The 18,310-nt window shown below is 41.7% G+C and overlaps 1 protein-coding gene across 25 annotated transcripts in view; it reads left to right on the forward strand.

Moving 5' to 3' along the window:
- The window catches only part of LOC135102381 (tumor protein D52-like), a 135,517-nt gene extending 120,626 nt beyond the window's left edge, over positions 1 to 14,891 (forward strand). For all 25 annotated transcript variants that reach the window (XM_064007541.1, XM_064007547.1, XM_064007532.1 and 22 more), the window contains 2 exons: positions 6,642 to 6,792; positions 12,770 to 14,891. In XM_064007541.1, coding sequence (XP_063863611.1) covers positions 6,642 to 6,792; positions 12,770 to 12,928 — 310 coding nt within the window. In that variant the 3' untranslated portion in view covers positions 12,929 to 14,891. The remainder of the gene's footprint in view (positions 1 to 6,641; positions 6,793 to 12,769) is intronic.
- Positions 14,892 to 18,310: the final 3,419 nt, after the last annotated feature.

The raw sequence follows: 18,310 nt of genomic DNA on the forward strand, positions 1-18,310 counted from the left end.
GAGAGAGAGTTTAATGGCAGTTTTACGTCGTTCCCCCTGGTCTTGTTATAATCGTGATATTTGCTCAGTATATTTTCCTCACTTAACATAATATGCATCACTGCTATTCTGCTTTCCTTCGGCTTTTATTCCTTCACACTTCTGTCCATCGCGTGGGACGGAATAGACACTATATCTCTCCTCTGTGAAGCGAGTTAGCGGGGTCACGACGGCTGTGTGTACATAATGCATGGTAATTTTTTGATTATTTGTCACCTGTGCTAATTGGCCTTACATGCACGGCCGCTTCACACCTGCATGTACTCGTGCGTGTCTCTGCGGGGCCACAACCTGCAGCGGTGTTTTGTTCCCGTCGCCCGTAAATAAATATTGCCTGGTTTATGTGTATTAAATTTTATTCGTGCTCATGTTAGGATCGGATACAAATAACAGGTATATTTTATCCGTGAGTGATGTTTTTTTTTTTTTTTTTTATTGATGTCACTGAATAATGCCCTTGAGTTGTTTAGTCACACACTGATTGATTGACTGAATGGTTGAAATTATTAGTGTTTCCATAGTGAATCTCTCTCTCTCTCTCTCTCTCTCTCTCTCTCTCTCTCTCTCTCTCTCTCTCTCTCTCTCTCTCTCTCTCTCTCTCTCTCTCTCTCTCTCTCTCTCTCTCTCTCTCTCTCACCGCATTTCACACTCCACAATCACGAATTAACTTGCTTTCCTCAAGTGCAGATTAATTTTCAGTAGTCACAATCGTCCCAATATCTTTCCAAATTGTCTTGTTCCGCGCGATTGACCGTAAGCAGCTAAGAACATTAGGGAAGCTGGAGGAAGTCAAGAGGCCCATATTTGGTTGTTCCTGTCCCGTCGTAGCCTGACAGCGCTGCGTCTGGCGTATGGCTCCTACTTTTAACGCTTCCTTGCCTCATCTGGATCATTTTCAAACACCACAGATAATTAGCCGGTTTTTCATGTTTTTTTTTCTTTCTTTCTTTTTCGTCTTCCATAGATGCTGAATACTACTGAGTGAACTACTACTAGAATCACGAGGGCGGACCTGAAAGCCTCATTAACCTCTTCATCGCTATTAGACACACGATTCTGTAATTACAAGCCACTCTGAGACATTTCCTTTCCTTCCACAGCCACTTGTAAATGTTATAATGGCTACAAATTGACCCAATATCCGGCTAACTTTCTTTAGTACGCCTTATTCATGTTTGTAGTGAATTTCTACGGTGCTTTTAATGCTGTTTTGTTACATATCGTAGAGAAAGTATTAATTTTCAGTAGATCATGTTAAAAGAAGGCGAGATAAGACACTTTGAGAATACACTGTAAAGGGGTTTGGTTACCCAGAGGAACAGTGAGCAACAGCAGACCCGTTGTCCCTTACGCGGCTTTTTATGATAAGTTGCATTGTCTAACTTAAAGCAAGGGAGGCAGGGTCGTAATAGCAGGGCAGGTGTTACAGGGCGGGCAGGGGAACGCAGGGGTGATATGTGCTTTGTAATTAACACACGTGGGCGTCAGGTGCGTGGGAATACTGGTGGGAAGGGAGGTGGTCTGAACTCTCTCTCTCTCTCTCTCTCTCTCTCTCTCTCTCTCTCTCTCTCTCTCTCTCTCTCTCTCTCTCTCTCTCTCTCTCTCTCTCTCTCTCTCTCTCTCTCTCTCTCTCTCAGTTGTATTTGTTGTATATTCACCCACACAGATGGACCTTCCAGTCTCGTGTGGTGAGTGTAAGACGTGCGTTTGAAATTATCTCAGAAGTAACAGATTACATTGAGTCATCTGCACGAGAGAGAGAGAGAGAGAGAGAGAGAGAGAGAGAGAGAGAGAGAGAGAGAGAGAGAGAACTTGCACACGCATGTCAAATGTATGGCTTCCTCCTCCTCCTCCTCCTCCTCCTCCTCCTCCTCCTCCTCCTCCTCCTCCTCCTCCTCCTCCTCCTCCTCCTCCTCCTCCTCCTCCTCCTCCTCCTCGCTATCCCAAGTCAGTGACGTCATCGAGCTCTCCCCTTTCTTCCCTCTATACTTCCCTCTTTCTCTTTCCTTAGATGAAACCAACATTAATTTTCACCTTCAGGTCGTTTACTTTCATCTCCCTTGATATGCTTCCCTCGTCACCATTTAGTCGATAAACCTTTAGGCTTGCAGACCCAAAAAACACATCAGGATATGAACTTTAGGTGAACAGTGGGAGGAAAATAGGACGAGAAAGACGAGGAGAAGGAATGAAAGAAGAGAAAGAGAAGGACGGAGGAAGGGAAAGGAACGAAACGAAAGTGGGAAATTTCGTTTGTGTGTTTGTGTGTGTGTGTGTGTGTGTGTGTGTGTGTGTGTATAGGGATCGACCGTGGAGGAGGAGGAGGAGAGCGGCGCGTCAGGCCCAGGGTTGCTCCAGGCTGGCCGGCTTTCGGTGTTGGCCGCTAGCTGAGACCCGCCTTTAGGATTTGGGGAGCGGGAGGGGAGGGAGGAAAGGCTGGGAGTGAACGGACTCTCAGGAGGGGGATGGGAAGAGGGAGGGAGCTTGGGCGGGCCTGCCAGAACTGTTTCTTTCTTGTGATGGATGTGGCGCCTTTATTTATCCCTGTGCTCCGCTGCGTCTTGGTCTGTGACGGGGAGTGTGTTGGGTCTTGGTCTGTGGCGGGGAGTGTGTTGGGTCTTGGTCTGTGGTGGGGAGTGTGTTGGGTCTTGGTATGTGGCGGGGAGTGTGTTGGGTCTTGGTCTGTGGCGGGGAGTGTGTTGGGTCTTGGTCTGTGGCGGGGAGTGTGTTGGGTCTTGGTCTGTGGCGGAGAGTGTGTTGGGTCTTGGTCTGTGGCGGGGAGTGTGTTGGGTCTTGGTCTGTGGCGGGGAGTGTGTTGGGTCTTGGTCTGTGGCGGGGAGTGTGTTGGGTCTTGGTCTGTGGCGGGGAGTGTGTTGGGTCTTGGTCTGTGGCGGGGAGTGTGTTGGGTCTTGGTATGTGGCGGGGAGTGTGTTGGGTCTTGGTCTGTGGCGGGGAGTGTGTTGGGTCTTGGTCTGTGGCGGGGAGTGTGTTGGGTCTTGGTCTGTGGCGGGGAGTGTGTTGGGTCTTGGTCTGTGGCGGGGAGTGTGTTGGGTCTTGGTCTGTGGCGGGGAGTGTGTTGGGTCTTGGTCTGTGGCGGGGAGTGTGTTGGGTCTCGGTGAGTTTGCTGTGTTTCATCAGGCTGGCTGGTCGTGTTTTGTGGTTCGTTGTCCTGGGATTTTTCTCACTTTTTTTTCTTTATTTTCTTTCTTTCTTTATTTATTTTGTGTGTGTGTGTGTGTGTGTGTGTGTGTGTTTCAAATTATGGTGATATTTGTTTTACTTTCTTCTAACATTTTTTCTTTATTTCTTTTTATTTTTTTCTTTCTCCTGCCTAGTCATGCAAGCGTTGTCCTGCGTGCGTTCAAACATAGCCACACTGCTATCCAGGGTCTCGGCGACGAGCTGGCGGGTCGAGGTGAACACCGCCTGGTTTATTTTTGGCCACTCGTGACCCTTGCTCACACACGCTCATGTACCAGACTGCTACGCCTGCGAAAAATGACACATTTTGAGAGCTGTGTGACGCACAATCTTTGTGTGAAGGAAATACCGGAAATGTAGGTTTAAAACGAAGCCGGTCACTTGTAATTATATGGTTAAAAATTTCCTAAATTAATTTTAGCAAGTTTTAACGTAACTAGCGATTGGATACGCATGCAAACGCGAGGTGGAGTGAGAGGGAGGAAAGGAAGTGTGGCGCGGTGCTGTGTCTGCCAGTCAAGTCGTGCCCGGGTCTGTCTAAGGAGTATGAGTGGCTGTTCAGGCCGCACTGGTTTCCAGGGAATTCCAGAGTATAATTTCTCCAGTAAATCCTCACTTCAGAAGTCATGAATGTAACATTGAGTATTTTCGGAGAAATTTGTTGTTCTCAAAGGATGTTTCATGCTGCGCGCTGCTTTGGCGATGTCATGACGATGCAGCTTTGCTAATTGAAGGTGTTGCTCATGAAACTGCATCTTACGTGTGTGAAGGAAATCCTGGATAGATCCCAAAGAACCAGCAAGACTGGCCCTGGATCCTTCATTCAGTAACAAAAGCAAACCCTAGGAAAGGCATCCCCGGCTGCTGCTGCGGGATGAGCACACCAGCCTGCTGCTGACAAGAATCAAAAGCCCCACTACCATCACTTCCTCCTCCTCCTCCTCCTCCTCCTCCTCCTCCTCCTCCTCCTCCTCTTGCGTCGCGCTCCCCGCCCCTGGAAACACCCAGCGCTGGGAACGCTTATTAACTCTTAGAGCTCATCGGTAAGAGAGAGAGAGAGAGAGAGAGAGAGAGAGAGAGAGAGAGAGAGAGAGAGAGAGAGAGAGAGAGAGAGACTCCTGTCCAGTCCTCTTTACTCATAGTTTACGTCTTTTATTATTATTTATTTGTGGTGAAGTGTACACGGCTCCTAAATTCTTGTAACTTTTCTTCCCATTATTGCGTGGACTTGTGCCCCACTTCCTCGCAAACTTCAACAATCTAATTTCGACCAATTAAATTCAGTAGTGGGTAGATGGCGCTGCGGTGGGCGCGCTTGATCGGGTCTCAGGGTACGCTTAGTCCCTTCCTCCTTAACCACATTTTCCTCAAGAGACCTTAAAAGCGCCCTCCTCCATCAACCTGGTTTTGTGTGCAGTGTTTATTCTTGTACTAAAAGGTGTGTGTATTTTTTTTTTTTTTATGTAGTTAATTAAGTTCCGCTATTTTAACTCTGGTAATTTCAGGAAATTTGCATGTCTTGAATCACTAAGTAAGAACTCTTGTGACGTCGGCAGAGTATGAGTGTCATTTATATAAGAGAAAGTAATAGTCATAATGATAACCTGTGGCCTCGTTCTTGTACGCTTCTATATTTGGACGTCCCCATCCCATCCTCTCTCTCTCTCTCTCTCTCTCTCTCTCTCTCTCTCTCTCTCTCTCTCTCTCTCTCTCTCTCTCTCTCTCTCTCTCTCTCTCTCTCTCTCTCTCGAATTCCTTCTGAAAAGCCTGCCATGCTTGCTAACCTTGTCACTTGACACCGCGCCGCTGGAGTGTTGCCGTGTACTGCAGTGACGCCGGACGCCGGTGCTCGCGTGACTTCTTTTCTGCCAGTGAATCAGATATCCCTTAATGAGCCTAGCGGAGGTTTTTGTCATATATAATTCATGGTAAGAATAAAAGCCAATAATACCCAGCACCGATATTGGTTAAATCGAGCATCCAGTACGCAGCAGGACACACAAATACCTGCCCCTCCCTGCCTGCATGCCTGCCTGTTTGTCTCCTCTCCTCGCGCCGTAGTAACTCATTGGATTCTGAAACACTTCTGCGCCGCATCCCATTTACATTCAAAGGGCTCAAGTTGAAGTTGCGCTGGTTTTCAGAGATGTTTTTACAGTTCTGTTGACAAATTAACAAGATTTTGATATTATTAGCAGGAGAAACACTGAAGAACCCGGCTAATCATCTCTGTGGTCTTGGATATTAGTCGTGGTGAGAGAACAAAGCGTTTCTGAATACGGGCCAATACGCGAACGTCTACCCAAGGAACTGGCTGACAGGAACATCACGGCAACTTCCCTGAAGTCATGTCACTTTCCGACAGTCACGTCATCGCCACTTGCCAACGAAAACGCCGCCGTCACGCCGCCGCCGCATCCCCCACACTCCGTCACCGCCGACACCGAGGCGCGATTGTCCACTCAGCCCAGGCAGCCGTCACGCGTCCACTGTGTTGACAAATTATGCTCATCCGCGAAATTAGTATCCATTACCCAGATGACATTAATGACTACATGGCGCACTACGAGAGTGTGTGTATGTGTGTGTGTGTGTGTGTGTGTGTGTGTAATACATTGCAACAAACAGATTAAGAAGCATGTTGGAACAAAACAACGTAATGTTTATTTAATCACTGGAATTTTTTTTTTTATAACTGACGGAAGAAAGATGACATATTTGTAAATTTCCATTGTGTGGGGTTGTCATTGTTACTCCGTCAGTATCTGTGCTGGCCTGTCAGCCCTGCTGTGAAAGAGGGTACGTTCTCTCTCTCTCTCTCTCTCTCTCTCTCTCTCTCTCTCTCTCTCTCTCTCTCTCTCTCTCTCTCTCTCTCTCTCTCTCTCTCTCTCTCTCTCTCTCTCTCTCTCTCTCTCTCTCTCTCTCTCTCTCTCTCTCTCTCTCTCTCTCTCTCTCTCTCTCTCATAAAGTGTATAATGGGCAAAGGTAATGGCAAGTACTGAGGGTATGATTCACACTTAAACACATTCCTGTACAATTTATTCACAGTATCAAACTTTCACAAATATACTAAGTAAAGAAATATACTAAATAAGTATATTAACAACAGAACCATGCAGCTCCACATTTGTGCAACATGAGCTTCTTCACATACTTTAACTTATATAGGAATAAAAACTTACTGGAAAAATGTGTTCCTATGTGTTGAAAAATCTTAACACACATGCAAGACAGTCTTCTGTCTTTCATTTATGCAACAACACCTCAACAATCCACCATGTTGCTTTATTTTTATATACTCCTCAGTACCAGGGAGACAGCCAATCATATTTACTTAAATATTGCAGTTAGATGTAGAGTGGGAAAGAATATCAGTGGTTGATGTCTTCTGTTTTCCTCAGGTACCAGAAAACTGCTGGGGCCATGAGTGCCGTTGGAGAGAAGACCTCCTCCCTCTTTGGAGGCATTGGCGCCAAGTTTGGCCAACTTAAAGAGACTCCAACTTTCAAGTCATTTGAGGAGCGTGTGGGAGGCGTGTATTCAGCTGCCAGGGTGAGTTGCCACTTCCTGGTGCTGCTGCTTCTTGGCTTTGCCTTTTAAGCCTCAGCGTCCCTTCTCCCCTCTAATACGTACTAGTTAATGGGGCACTTTCCTCCCGTGAGGAATCTGTGCACCTCCAGATGCCTGCTTACTAAAATATTATATTTACTTGGTAGGATAACTATTTTTGCTATTTCCCAATTTGTAGCTCAGTATTTTAACATTAGGAGTGAAAAGCACTGCCTTTACATTTTGCACCAAAAGACTACATTTTTTTTTCACACCACTGTGCTAATTTCCTGTAAAAAACAAAAAAGACATAGAAAATCACTCTGGCTTCACCACATCTTCACTATGATTTTTCATACACATTCATCTTTTATCAATACTTGCACCAGGTATTTGGCTGTACCTTGTCTGAATAAGGACACTGACATGAGGTGACTACTAACAGATATCTCAGGTAGGGAGAGTTGCATCATGCATATTGTATCTCTTCCTGCTACACTTGAATAGCTTCACCAACTTGAGGAACATTGTCCAGAAGCAACAGATTAGCAGTATCTCCATTGACAGTATCTGCTATCTTCATGAATGATGTATCTGCTTCAGTATTTTTTTGTGAGGACAAATATGCTTGTCACATATTCTAATCTAATCCTAGAATTCCCTCATGGGGGTAGGTAACCACAACAGGTCTTCATTTGTGTCTTTACTTTCTGCATTCCATTCCTCTGAGCTTTCTGTCTCTGTCAGATAGTCCAATACTCTGCCTTGAATACCCTCACAACTCACAGCACCACTCCTCCTTTTGTGTACCATCATCTCCTGTTTTTTAGCTCTTACATGACCAAACTGTATGATATATGGTAGACCAACACAGTTACTCTCAGAGTCCTTCCTTCACCTTTGATATATATGCGAGTCCATCCTTAGAAACTGTCACTGCTTTGACCATCCATCTCTTCACAACACAAGCACCTCTCAAATGCTCTTCTACTCTGTCTGGATCCTAGATTTTTTTTTTTTTTTTTTCATTTCATGCACATGTCTCACTTCTATATGTTACTATTGGCTCTGTTCTACTATCATTCATGGCCCCCCCTGCCCCCCTTGCCCCCCTTTCTCTCTCTCTCTCTCATCTCTCTCTCTCTCTCTCTCTCTCTCTCTCTCTCTCCTCTCTCTCTCTCTCTCTCTCTCTCTCTCTCTCTCTCTCTCTCTCTCTCTCTCTCTCTCTCTCTCTCTCCAACCCTTCATCACACTTCCCAACCAAAGTTTCTATCATTTTTCTCCTGGTACTGCTTTCTCCTTTATTTCTCTCTCCATACTTCCATGTTTGCACAGGATCAAACCAAGGTATTTAAATTCCTGGTGCCTCTTCCATTACCTGTCCATTCAGCTTAGTTTCACATCTCCTCTTGCATTCTTGCCCTCTCTTTGTATGATTCTAAATTGTTATATCATGCTTTTCATCTTTATTAGTTTTTCTTATTTATATATATATATATATATATATATATATATATATATATATAATATATATATAATATATATATATATATATATATATATATATATATATATATATATATATATATATATATATATATATATATATATAATATATATATTCAACTTCTGATAAACAATGTTTTACCTTTTTACCATTTTTTTTGCAGATCCTTCCATTTTTCTCCAGTCAACACAGTGTCATCAGCAGATATTATACTATTCAGCTTCCTTTTTAGCATTGTCTGCCTACAATTACACTTCATCATTAACAGTTCTTGCTTTCACATTTCTCAACTCCATTCATAAACAACTGCATACTTATCCTGGTATTATATTTGTTGAGGATACTTGGGTAATTCTGAAAGAAGCACTAGAGGTAACAATTATGTTGTTAAAAACTAAACTAAAGAAAAATATTTTGTTCAAAAGAGGGCAGTGCAAACAGTGGCCACTAAACTCTTAGGGTTGCTCAGCTGTGAGTCGAGGCACAGTGTCAGACATATCTTGTGTCTTAGACTCTTGTCTCTGTTCAGGACACTTAATGAAAACACTATTAACCTGCTCTTTTTCCTCTTTTTCATTGTAGCTTAATTTTAAATGGTATTTTTTGAATTCATCCATCCATCCTTATTAACCATAAAACAAGGATAAGTATGAGCTGGATTGGGAAGAAAAACACCTGTTGCATGCAGACTGATTTATCATACTTAACCCCTAACTTGCATCTGTAAAGTGAAGCACATTACAATCTGTCACCTAAGTAATCATGATATATACTGTATGCATCAGCAGTCTTAAAAGTGATGAGAGTAACTGATACTCCTCACAGCATTCCCTCTTCTGTACCACTCACAAAACTTAAATCTTTGTGTGAATGTTTTCATATGACGGTCATGTGTAATGCTTCCAAACTGCTTTAAACTGTAATGATTAATCAATTTAAATTGGCTGTTGGACCTCAACCCCTGACATTGTTCCCCTACCTGCCAGTTCATCATCTTGTTTGTATGCAGCATCCCATGAGAATGTCTTCATGCATGAAGGGGGCCACAGTTTTACATGATATGATTTACCTAACAACATCTGATACAAGACACATGTGTATTACTTACCAGTGAAAATTGTGATACCAGATGTCATTTTATTTGTTCTGCATCGTGTGCACTCAGCAACAAAAACCAGCAGTAATTTTGTACAATAAGCCTTCATAGGGAAGATAACAGTACCTTAAACAAAAAAATGTTGGTGATCCTCAAGTTAATGGATAAGTTCCCTTAGTATTTCACTGGGTTTAAGATTAATTTAAAACATTAGTTGATGGGAGGCTGGATGCTGTTGACAGAGTTAACGGGCAAACACAAGAAAAAAAACAGCAGAGATAACAATCACCAGTAACCTTTGTGAAATTAGGGCCTTCAGACAGCTAAATCAGTGATGCAGGTTAATGAAAGTGAATATGTGAATACATAATAATGGTCTAATGATCTTGTCATCAGTGCTCCAGCATGTGTGACCTTAAGCTTTCTGTCCAGGAAAGAGGTAATCTAGCACTTCCTGTTGGTGAGCATGTGGGAAATAGACATTAAGGGATGGGCAAGTGCCATTAATTTTAGCACCTCAAGTACCAATATTTGAAGATGGTGGGACTGAAGGTATCATTGCCAGTACTGACAGGAGACCAGAGAAAGACTGCTGTGATGCACCTACCTTCAGAGTATCACTTGCTGCGGACACTCCCAGTAGTAAAGCCAAGTTGTCTGAGCTCTTTGAACACTAAAAAGTGGCCACTCTCTGAGACGTGCCTGTTGATGTTACTAATTGCCAGAATATACATTTATTTGTTTGTGTTGTCAGATTCAAATATTTTCTCTCAAGCTCTTATTATAGTACAGTGTATTCATTAATATAAATGCATGTCATGAATTAGAAAGTGGATTCCAAAGAAATTTCTCTCTCTCTCTCTCTCTCTCTCTCTCTCTCTCTCTCTCTCTCTCTCTCTCTCTCTCTCTCTCTCTCTCTCTCTCTCTCTCTCTCTCTCTCTCTCTCTCTCTCTCTCTCTCTCTCTCTCTCTCTCTCTCTCTCTCTCTCTCTCTCTTCTTAAATCCACTTCTGTAGTAAAATATCCACATTCATATTAATGTGTGCTACAATAAGTGTCTTTGAAAAAGGGTTTCATAATTGACAGCAATGAGATTGCCAGAAGTGAGAGAGTTATAGCACTTCTAAGATAATAGAATCTGAAGTGTCATGATGCCTTAGTCTATTTTCTTTCTCATTTTAAACTGACACATCCCAATTTGAACATCATTGTTCTTGATTAAATACACAAGATTTAAATGGTATAATTTGCTGTCTTGAAGACAATGGAGGATGACATACTTTGAATTTTATGATGTAGAGGTAGGACACTGGGACAAGGATTTATGAGAGTGGTACTTCATGATATAAGATAATGAAATTCTAATTATATATGATGTTATTAGAAATACCAAGCAATTCCACATCCATGTTGGATGTAGCAACTTTCAAGAAATTAATGCAATTCAGTGGGACTCCACATGAGTGTCAGCATCCAAGATGACATTGAGTACCTAGGATGGCCAGCATCTGGTATTGTCATTGGTTACTAACAGCAAGGAGTCCATTCACACAGGAGTCAGTTCACACACACACACACACACACACACACACACACACACACACACACACACACACACACACACACACACACACACACACATGCACACACACACACACACACACACACACACACACATGCACACACACACACACACACACACACACACACACACACACACACACACACACACACACACACACAACATAAATAGTTGAAATTATGAAGAAAACACAATTAACTTGCAAGGTTTCAGTGTGATCAAGCAAGAATCACTTTTGCCTTTGAGCTCTATAGAAGAAACTTGCAAGCTGTTTCTTCTACATGTTGTAGTGTGGAGTATGTATGGTATTTGCTCATGGCTCATGCAGTGAAAATGCTTGAGTTGTAGAACACTATCTCTTTCCATATCTAATCACCAAGCTAAGATCTCCTCTTAAAAAGAGAAGTAGCCTTGATAAGTGAATGCTTCAGCAAAATATTGCTGTAACACAGCTGTTTATGGAGATTGATGATGGTATCTTCAAACATCATTTGTGATCATCACACATCAATAATGTGATTCTCTCTCTCTCTCTCTCTCTCTCTCTCTCTCTCTCTCTCTCTCTCTCTCTCTCTCTCTCTCTCTCTCTCTCTCTCTCCTCTCTCTCTCTCTCTCTCTCTCTCTCTCTCTCTCTCTCTCTCTCTCGTGAATATACTTATTGGGAATATCATAAGATGACATAGCTGATGACTAATCAGAGCTGTTTAATTATTTGTTTTCTCATTCTTATTACAAACTCATTCCTTACATATTTGATCAAACTGTGACAACACATAATTTTGAAGACAATGGATTACAACACATTTTATGTAATAGGAAACTCACAGCATACAATTTGGTATAGTAGCGTACCAAATACATGTATTCAAAGAATACACATAAAAGATATAGTCAAACACAAAGGGTTGTGGAAAGGGTGGAGGAACTGTGACATGATGAACCCATATCAGCATTGGTTAGGTGTTGTATTGACCATGTCAGCCAATGAGCCTAACTGGAGCATTATACAAGTCCATGAAGTGACCCTCCACCTTCTCTTGCTGGACAAAGAAAATAGGTCTGCCTTCTTTCCTGCATGCTTAACCTTTCTTTGTAGTTTGCTTTTGACTAAAGAAATAGTATATACTCCTCAAAAATTTCATTCAAGTGAGAGAAGCAAGTGGTGATATTCTCCTTGTGGTGTTGATGCAGTTCAAAATTGAAAAGCTATGTACCAGTGAAGGGTTCTTTTTTTTCCCTCATTATTTTATTTTCCTTTTCCAACAACTTCCCAACTTGGTAGGGAACAGTACCACACTGAATGCACAGCAAAGGAAGAGATGACCCATAGGCTGGCATTCTCCATTCATTCATGGCTCTGCTGCTGGATGAGTGCATGGCAACCTTTTAGAATGCCTCTGAACAACTTTTACAATCTACTAGTTTTTGAATCCTAGAAGTCCACGTAATGAAGGATCTTTTGTATTTACAATGCCAGCAAGGTTGACTTTTTAAATACAGTTTCATTTACTATGATTTTCATGTACTGTATATGAACATCATGAATTATTTTAAGCTACCAAGAATTAAACAGATGAATACTGATTATAGATAACTTTCAGCATTTGAACAGATTCATCAGTGATGCTTTATAAGTGCTAATTAAACTTCATTATTATATTTTTTACCAGACCAGCATTTGTAAATGTATGAGAATGAATGGAGAAAATGCAGGAATTAAATGGTTAAAAAGTAATATGTTTAGGAGTAAATAAGTAGAGTGAAGAATTGTGCTTTCACATGTTGCTTCTCACCAGACACGCATGGGTGGCTCTGGATCCAACTCCACACAAGACTTTGAGGAGGCCCTGAAGGAGGCAGAGGGTGAGAAGGCAGCCCTGGAGGCGGCCAATGGCGGCACCCTGCAGACCTCCACCACTCCTGGAACTGACGTCACCCAGCCGGCTGCATCCTAAGCCCCCACCCACCACCTCCACCACCACCTGCACTCTTCCACCCACTGCACCCCATCACCACAGTTACTAGAGTTGATATTTTTAGCTAAAGTGGCTCCCTAGTCCATTTGTAGCTTTCATCATTATTTGATAAGGATTTAATTTTCTAGAACAGCTGTAGCGACTTAAGGTGTGAGGGTCACGTGGGTCCGTCAGATATTTTGACTAGTAATGACTGTGATTGATTTTGGGTGTCCACTTGGTCCATCTGTAGCCCATTGGTCCTAGCTGGCTGTGCCTTTGTGGCTGGCTAGCTGGCAGACTTTTTCAGAGATTAGGATCATCCTAATTCTTCAGGAAAATTTTCAAAGATTTATCCTTAAGGCTACTGAATCAAGAGTGTCCTTACATTGGCATTTTCATCTTCCTCATACTGGAGGGAGATGATAAAAGAAGAGTAAGAGACACATTAATCTCCTCCTGTATTGTGGCATTTTTAACTTTCAAGTTTTATCTCTGTCAAATCCCCTTGGAATTCTTTCTCTCTGTATCTGTGTTGAACCAAGTGAAGAAATTATCCTGTACATTTTCCTGTAGGAGAACACTCAAGAGGTTCATGAAAACTGACAATATGCAAAAGATGAAAATATATACACTTTTATGTAATTTGGTTCATTAAATTGTGTTCAGGTGTAGGGCCTCAGGCAGGTATGAGCCAATTGTTCCTCTTCTGCCGGGGTTTACACAGCTTTTCTTTACTGTCAACAGTTTGTGAAAGTTGTCTGTGTTTTGGTGCATTATATGAGTGATTCCAGGTGTAGGTGGCTTAGATAGTAATTAATCCTAGGCTGCCTTCAAATAATACTATATCATAGTGTGAAAATTGTTGAATACAGTGAGTGATGTTTTATTTGAAAATAATGGTATATAAATATATATAATTTGACTAAATGAGTTGGCATTAGAAATGTTGTGTGTTGTTACTCATATCATAGAAGTATTGATGCAACTCTAAATGTTAAAGATGTGAGGATTGTGGGTAAGCCCCTGTAATCTCCAGAAGGTTTTGGTGGTGTGGGTATAACATAGCGAACATGTCATTAGATGTTACATTAATATTAGGTTTAAAAAAAAAGCAAATTTTATTCTTTATACAGTTAAATTATTTAATCCTTCAATCTTCTTCTCAGTGTTAGTTTCAGCTTTCAGTTTTTATTGTTGGTGATTGGGGGAATATTTGTTGAGTTAAGCAGCAGTACCAGAGCCTGGAGAGGATGCAGCTGCCACCCTCTGCACTAGCCTGCTCCTAGGGACTTCCAGTTGAAGGGATGACAAAAGTGTACTTGGAGGCAAACTTGCTTTTGGGGTCTAACAAACTTCTCTAAAGAGCCACTGAAGGATTGTGTTAGGAGCCTTGTGCCCATCAGGGTCCAAACTGTGCTGGTGAGGAAGGTCCGGGAGCTGGCAATTGTTGCCCCCTGTTCTGTATGCCATTTGGCAATGTGGGTAACCATGGTGGAGGGACCTCCCAGTCATGACTGACATTCCTTTGTTAGACTGTAGATGAGACTTCAGGGCTGATGATGATAATTACCATGTTTGCCTTGATTTTTTAGTATTATGCAGACACTGTCCCTACCATGTCCCACATGGAGCAGTATGATGGGTTCTATCAAAAGCACAGTACCATTCTAGAAGCTTCATTTTAAGTGCTTTAACTAATTTAACCTGAAAGGGTTGAAGGTGTTAACTATTTTAGGTAAGCAACAAGCCCTTATCACACATGCTTTTGCTAGGAGAGTTTGGCAACAGGCATGAAAACCTGGCCCACACACTGGAGCCTGACCCAGCCAGCCATGGGTGTGTCCAAACTGGCCAAAAGAGCCTGTGCCCGAGTACTGCTTGTGGAGTTGGGGGACTGGAGAGGGTTGTTGTTTTTGTCATTGTATTCCCAGTTATATGAAATGTAGTTAAAATATTAGAATGTGTTTCCTTTTCCAATCTACATATTGAATGAAAACTTTGGTTGTTTATGAGTGCAGGTGAGTGCTGTTAGTGAGAAGGATGAAGGGAGGACAACCTTGCCAATTATACTGCTGGATGTTTGCATGCTTTTGGAGCCAATGTAAGTATAATACTGATACATGCTCTTGATTCTTGGGTTGAAAATTAGCACATGATGGTGTAGTTGGTGTGCTTGGAAGAAATAAAAAAATAAGTATTTTGAAATAGTATGTTGTTTAAGAAAAGGGATAAATACTTTCCTTGGGTAGGACAGAGGGATGGAAGGGTTAAGTTTTATCAACTGAGCTGTGATGACATGTACAGAAATGTGAAATACAATAGGAAGATTGTTGGATGTGTGTTCAGAGGGGAAGGACTGAGACCTAGTGCAGGGAAGGTTAAGAATAGGTGTGAGGAGGGTGGAACTGAGGCAGATGTTGGTGTGATGACATTTTTGGTGTCCTTATCCTCCATAACTACTTCTGTGCTTGCTCTTTGCCTTGTCAAACCTTTCTCTCTGTGTATAAACATCCACATTTCCTTCCTGCTGGAAGTTTGCCCACATTCATCCCATTCCTAAGATAACTGCTGCAATCCTTCAAACTACTGAGCCATAGCTTTGATTTCCTTTCACATCTATCCTCAACAGGAATATTCTGAAGCACCTATTTGCTCACAACCTTATGGATTCCATAAAGGACAATCAATCCTATGGTGATCTAGCTTTCCTTACTAAATCTTGATCATCCTCTCAGCAAAACCTTTGCTTTTGCTTCATATATATCAGAAGCTTTTAATAGAGTCTGATACTATTTTTTTTTATTTTTAAACTTTACCCATACAGTTCTGATTCATCCCTCTGCACCTTTTATCACTGCTGTTCTTATCCCAAGCTTTTAATGTTGGTGATTCATAGGTTTCTGTCCTATCACCCCATCCTTCTCCAATTATTAATGATATTCTTGCTTAAACTTATTGTCCTATCTATTTCAAGGCTGGTGCCTCTATCCTGCATTTCTTACCAGCATTTGTCAGATGCCCAACTCTGTACAAATTAAACAATTCACATGGAAAAACCACAAAACATATAATTTTTTGTTACATGTTCTAATACTTCAAAAACTCAACTCCTTCATCTGTCCACTCAACACAACCTTCCAGACAACTATCCCATCTTCTTCACTGACACTCAATCTCTACACTGAACATACTTAGATTATCCTTCACTAAAAATCCCAGCTGGAAATTCACATACCTTCTCTTGCTAAAACAGATTCCATGAAGTTAGATATTCTGTGTCACCTGTGTCAACACTTTTACTAATCCCAGTAGTTCACTCAATATAAGGAGCTTATCCATTCATGTGTGGAATACTACTCTTGCAAATGAAAAGGCTCTACTCACTCGGCCCTCCTAAACAGGGTGGAGTCAAAAGCTTTTCACTTTATCGATTTCTCTTCTCCAACTGACTTTTGAGTTTCTCACTGCCACAATGTTGCAACTCTTATTCTTTATTGCTATTTCCATGGTAACTGTTCTTCTGTACTTACTAAATGTATGCCTCTTCTCCTCCTGTGGCTTTGTTCCACAACACTTTCTATTTACTCTCATCTCTATTCTGTCCACTTACTTAGGCAAGAGTTGACTCATTCATTCCTTTAACTGGTAGATTCTGAAATCTCTAACAGTTTCTGTATTTTCTCTTACCTATCTATGACTTGAACTATTTCAAAAGAGGAGTATCAAGATATCTCAGATGATGAACTGGCTTTTCTCAGTTCTCTTCTTTTGGGAGAAAACAGCACTGTCAGTGGGATTTCTTATCCATTTTAATGCCTTAGACAAGTCTCCCAGATTAGTAAGTTATTCCTCATCATTCAAGACTGCCCCATCAATTATCATTTTTCTTATTCTATTGCCTTATTAACTTATTTTTCTTTCTTGTTTTCAGCCTTCTTTTATATGTATTTCCATGTCTCACTAAGTAATCAATTTATTTTCAGTCATTCTATTTCATTATTTTCCTCTCTAACGTGTGTGTGTGTGTTCCCTCACCTTTGCATTAAAAACATTTCGTGAACTAAACTATTTTTCCAACTTCTCCTATCATGCTTCCATAAACCTGTAAGACTGTGCTGATTCCTCATCTTTCTCTTCCTTAATTATCTTCCGTTCGGTACAAACGTCCAGAGTTAAGAACATGATAATGACATTCTCGGGACAATGGTGCTTCGAGCAAGCATGTGAACCCGTTCAAGACACTTCTTCGAGCAGTGTTCCGGGCAATGTTCGGGGTCTAGTCACGTCCGGGCCTTAGTGATCATCTTGGCCAGCAGACTGATAAGGTATCAGACTCACGTTTCCATTGAGCGTCACGGCAGAAATCTGATCCTTGATGAAAGCCTTCCATAGCCAATTTATCACACTCTCAAATCAATATCCATGTTATCGCAGAGAGAGAGAGAGAGAGAGGGGGGGGGGGGAGGGCAGAGGATGGTAGTGCCAAGATAGATGTTATGCTAAACTGTTCAGGTCCCTCTGCCAGGGTTAATGGAGGTCGGATAAAGAATAACAAAGACTCCACACATACAACATGTGTATGGCTCCTTCACTCAGTTCTCAGACAGAAACCTTTACATATACTATATTAGTGAGCGGGCACAGTCTGTGTCGGTGAGCAGATATCGTGGACAGACTGCCTGCCGGGACAAGTAGGAGAAGAAGCGAGGCTCCGCATAAATGAGCTGATTGCTTTATACGCACCTTCTTGCTGAGACTGTGAAATATGTTTAGATTGTACTGAATAATTCTGAGAAAAAGCCTCAAAATGCATATGTGCATAGAACAATTTCTATTTGAAATAACATACACTTTCACCTCTAGCAATATCCGCAGAAACTCGTGTCCTGATTCTTTGATTTCCATCTGTGCTTTTTTTTTCTGTTATTTCTCACATGTCATTTCCCGGTTTTGTGTATGCTGCTGCTGCTCTCTCTCTCTCTCTCTCTCTCTCTCTCTCTCTCTCTCTCTCTCTCTCTCTCTCTCTCTCTCTCTCTCTCTCTCTCAACGTTTGTCATGTTTTTCTTTCACTTATATATTGGCTCATCCACTACGCATTTTGTCCTATACCAGCCTTTAAGTATCATCCTTCCTTCTGAGGCTTTTTTGTTCCTACGGTCTTAATTGCTCTGCATCTCACCTGGTGTGCTTCCTGGCTCCTCAGTCAGCACTATGGAGGCAGTATACCTCCATGATCGGCACAGAAAAGATCGTTCTACAAGTTTGCATTAGATTTTATCATATTATATTTTTCCCTTATTTTGTCTTTTTCTTTGTTAATTTGTTGCCTTATGTACGTGTTATGTTATTCCCTCAGTAATATTATTGAATGTTCTAATT

Source organism: Scylla paramamosain, chromosome 7 (genome assembly GCF_035594125.1).
Source record: "Scylla paramamosain isolate STU-SP2022 chromosome 7, ASM3559412v1, whole genome shotgun sequence".
Classification (NCBI taxonomy): Eukaryota; Metazoa; Arthropoda; class Malacostraca; order Decapoda; family Portunidae; genus Scylla; species Scylla paramamosain.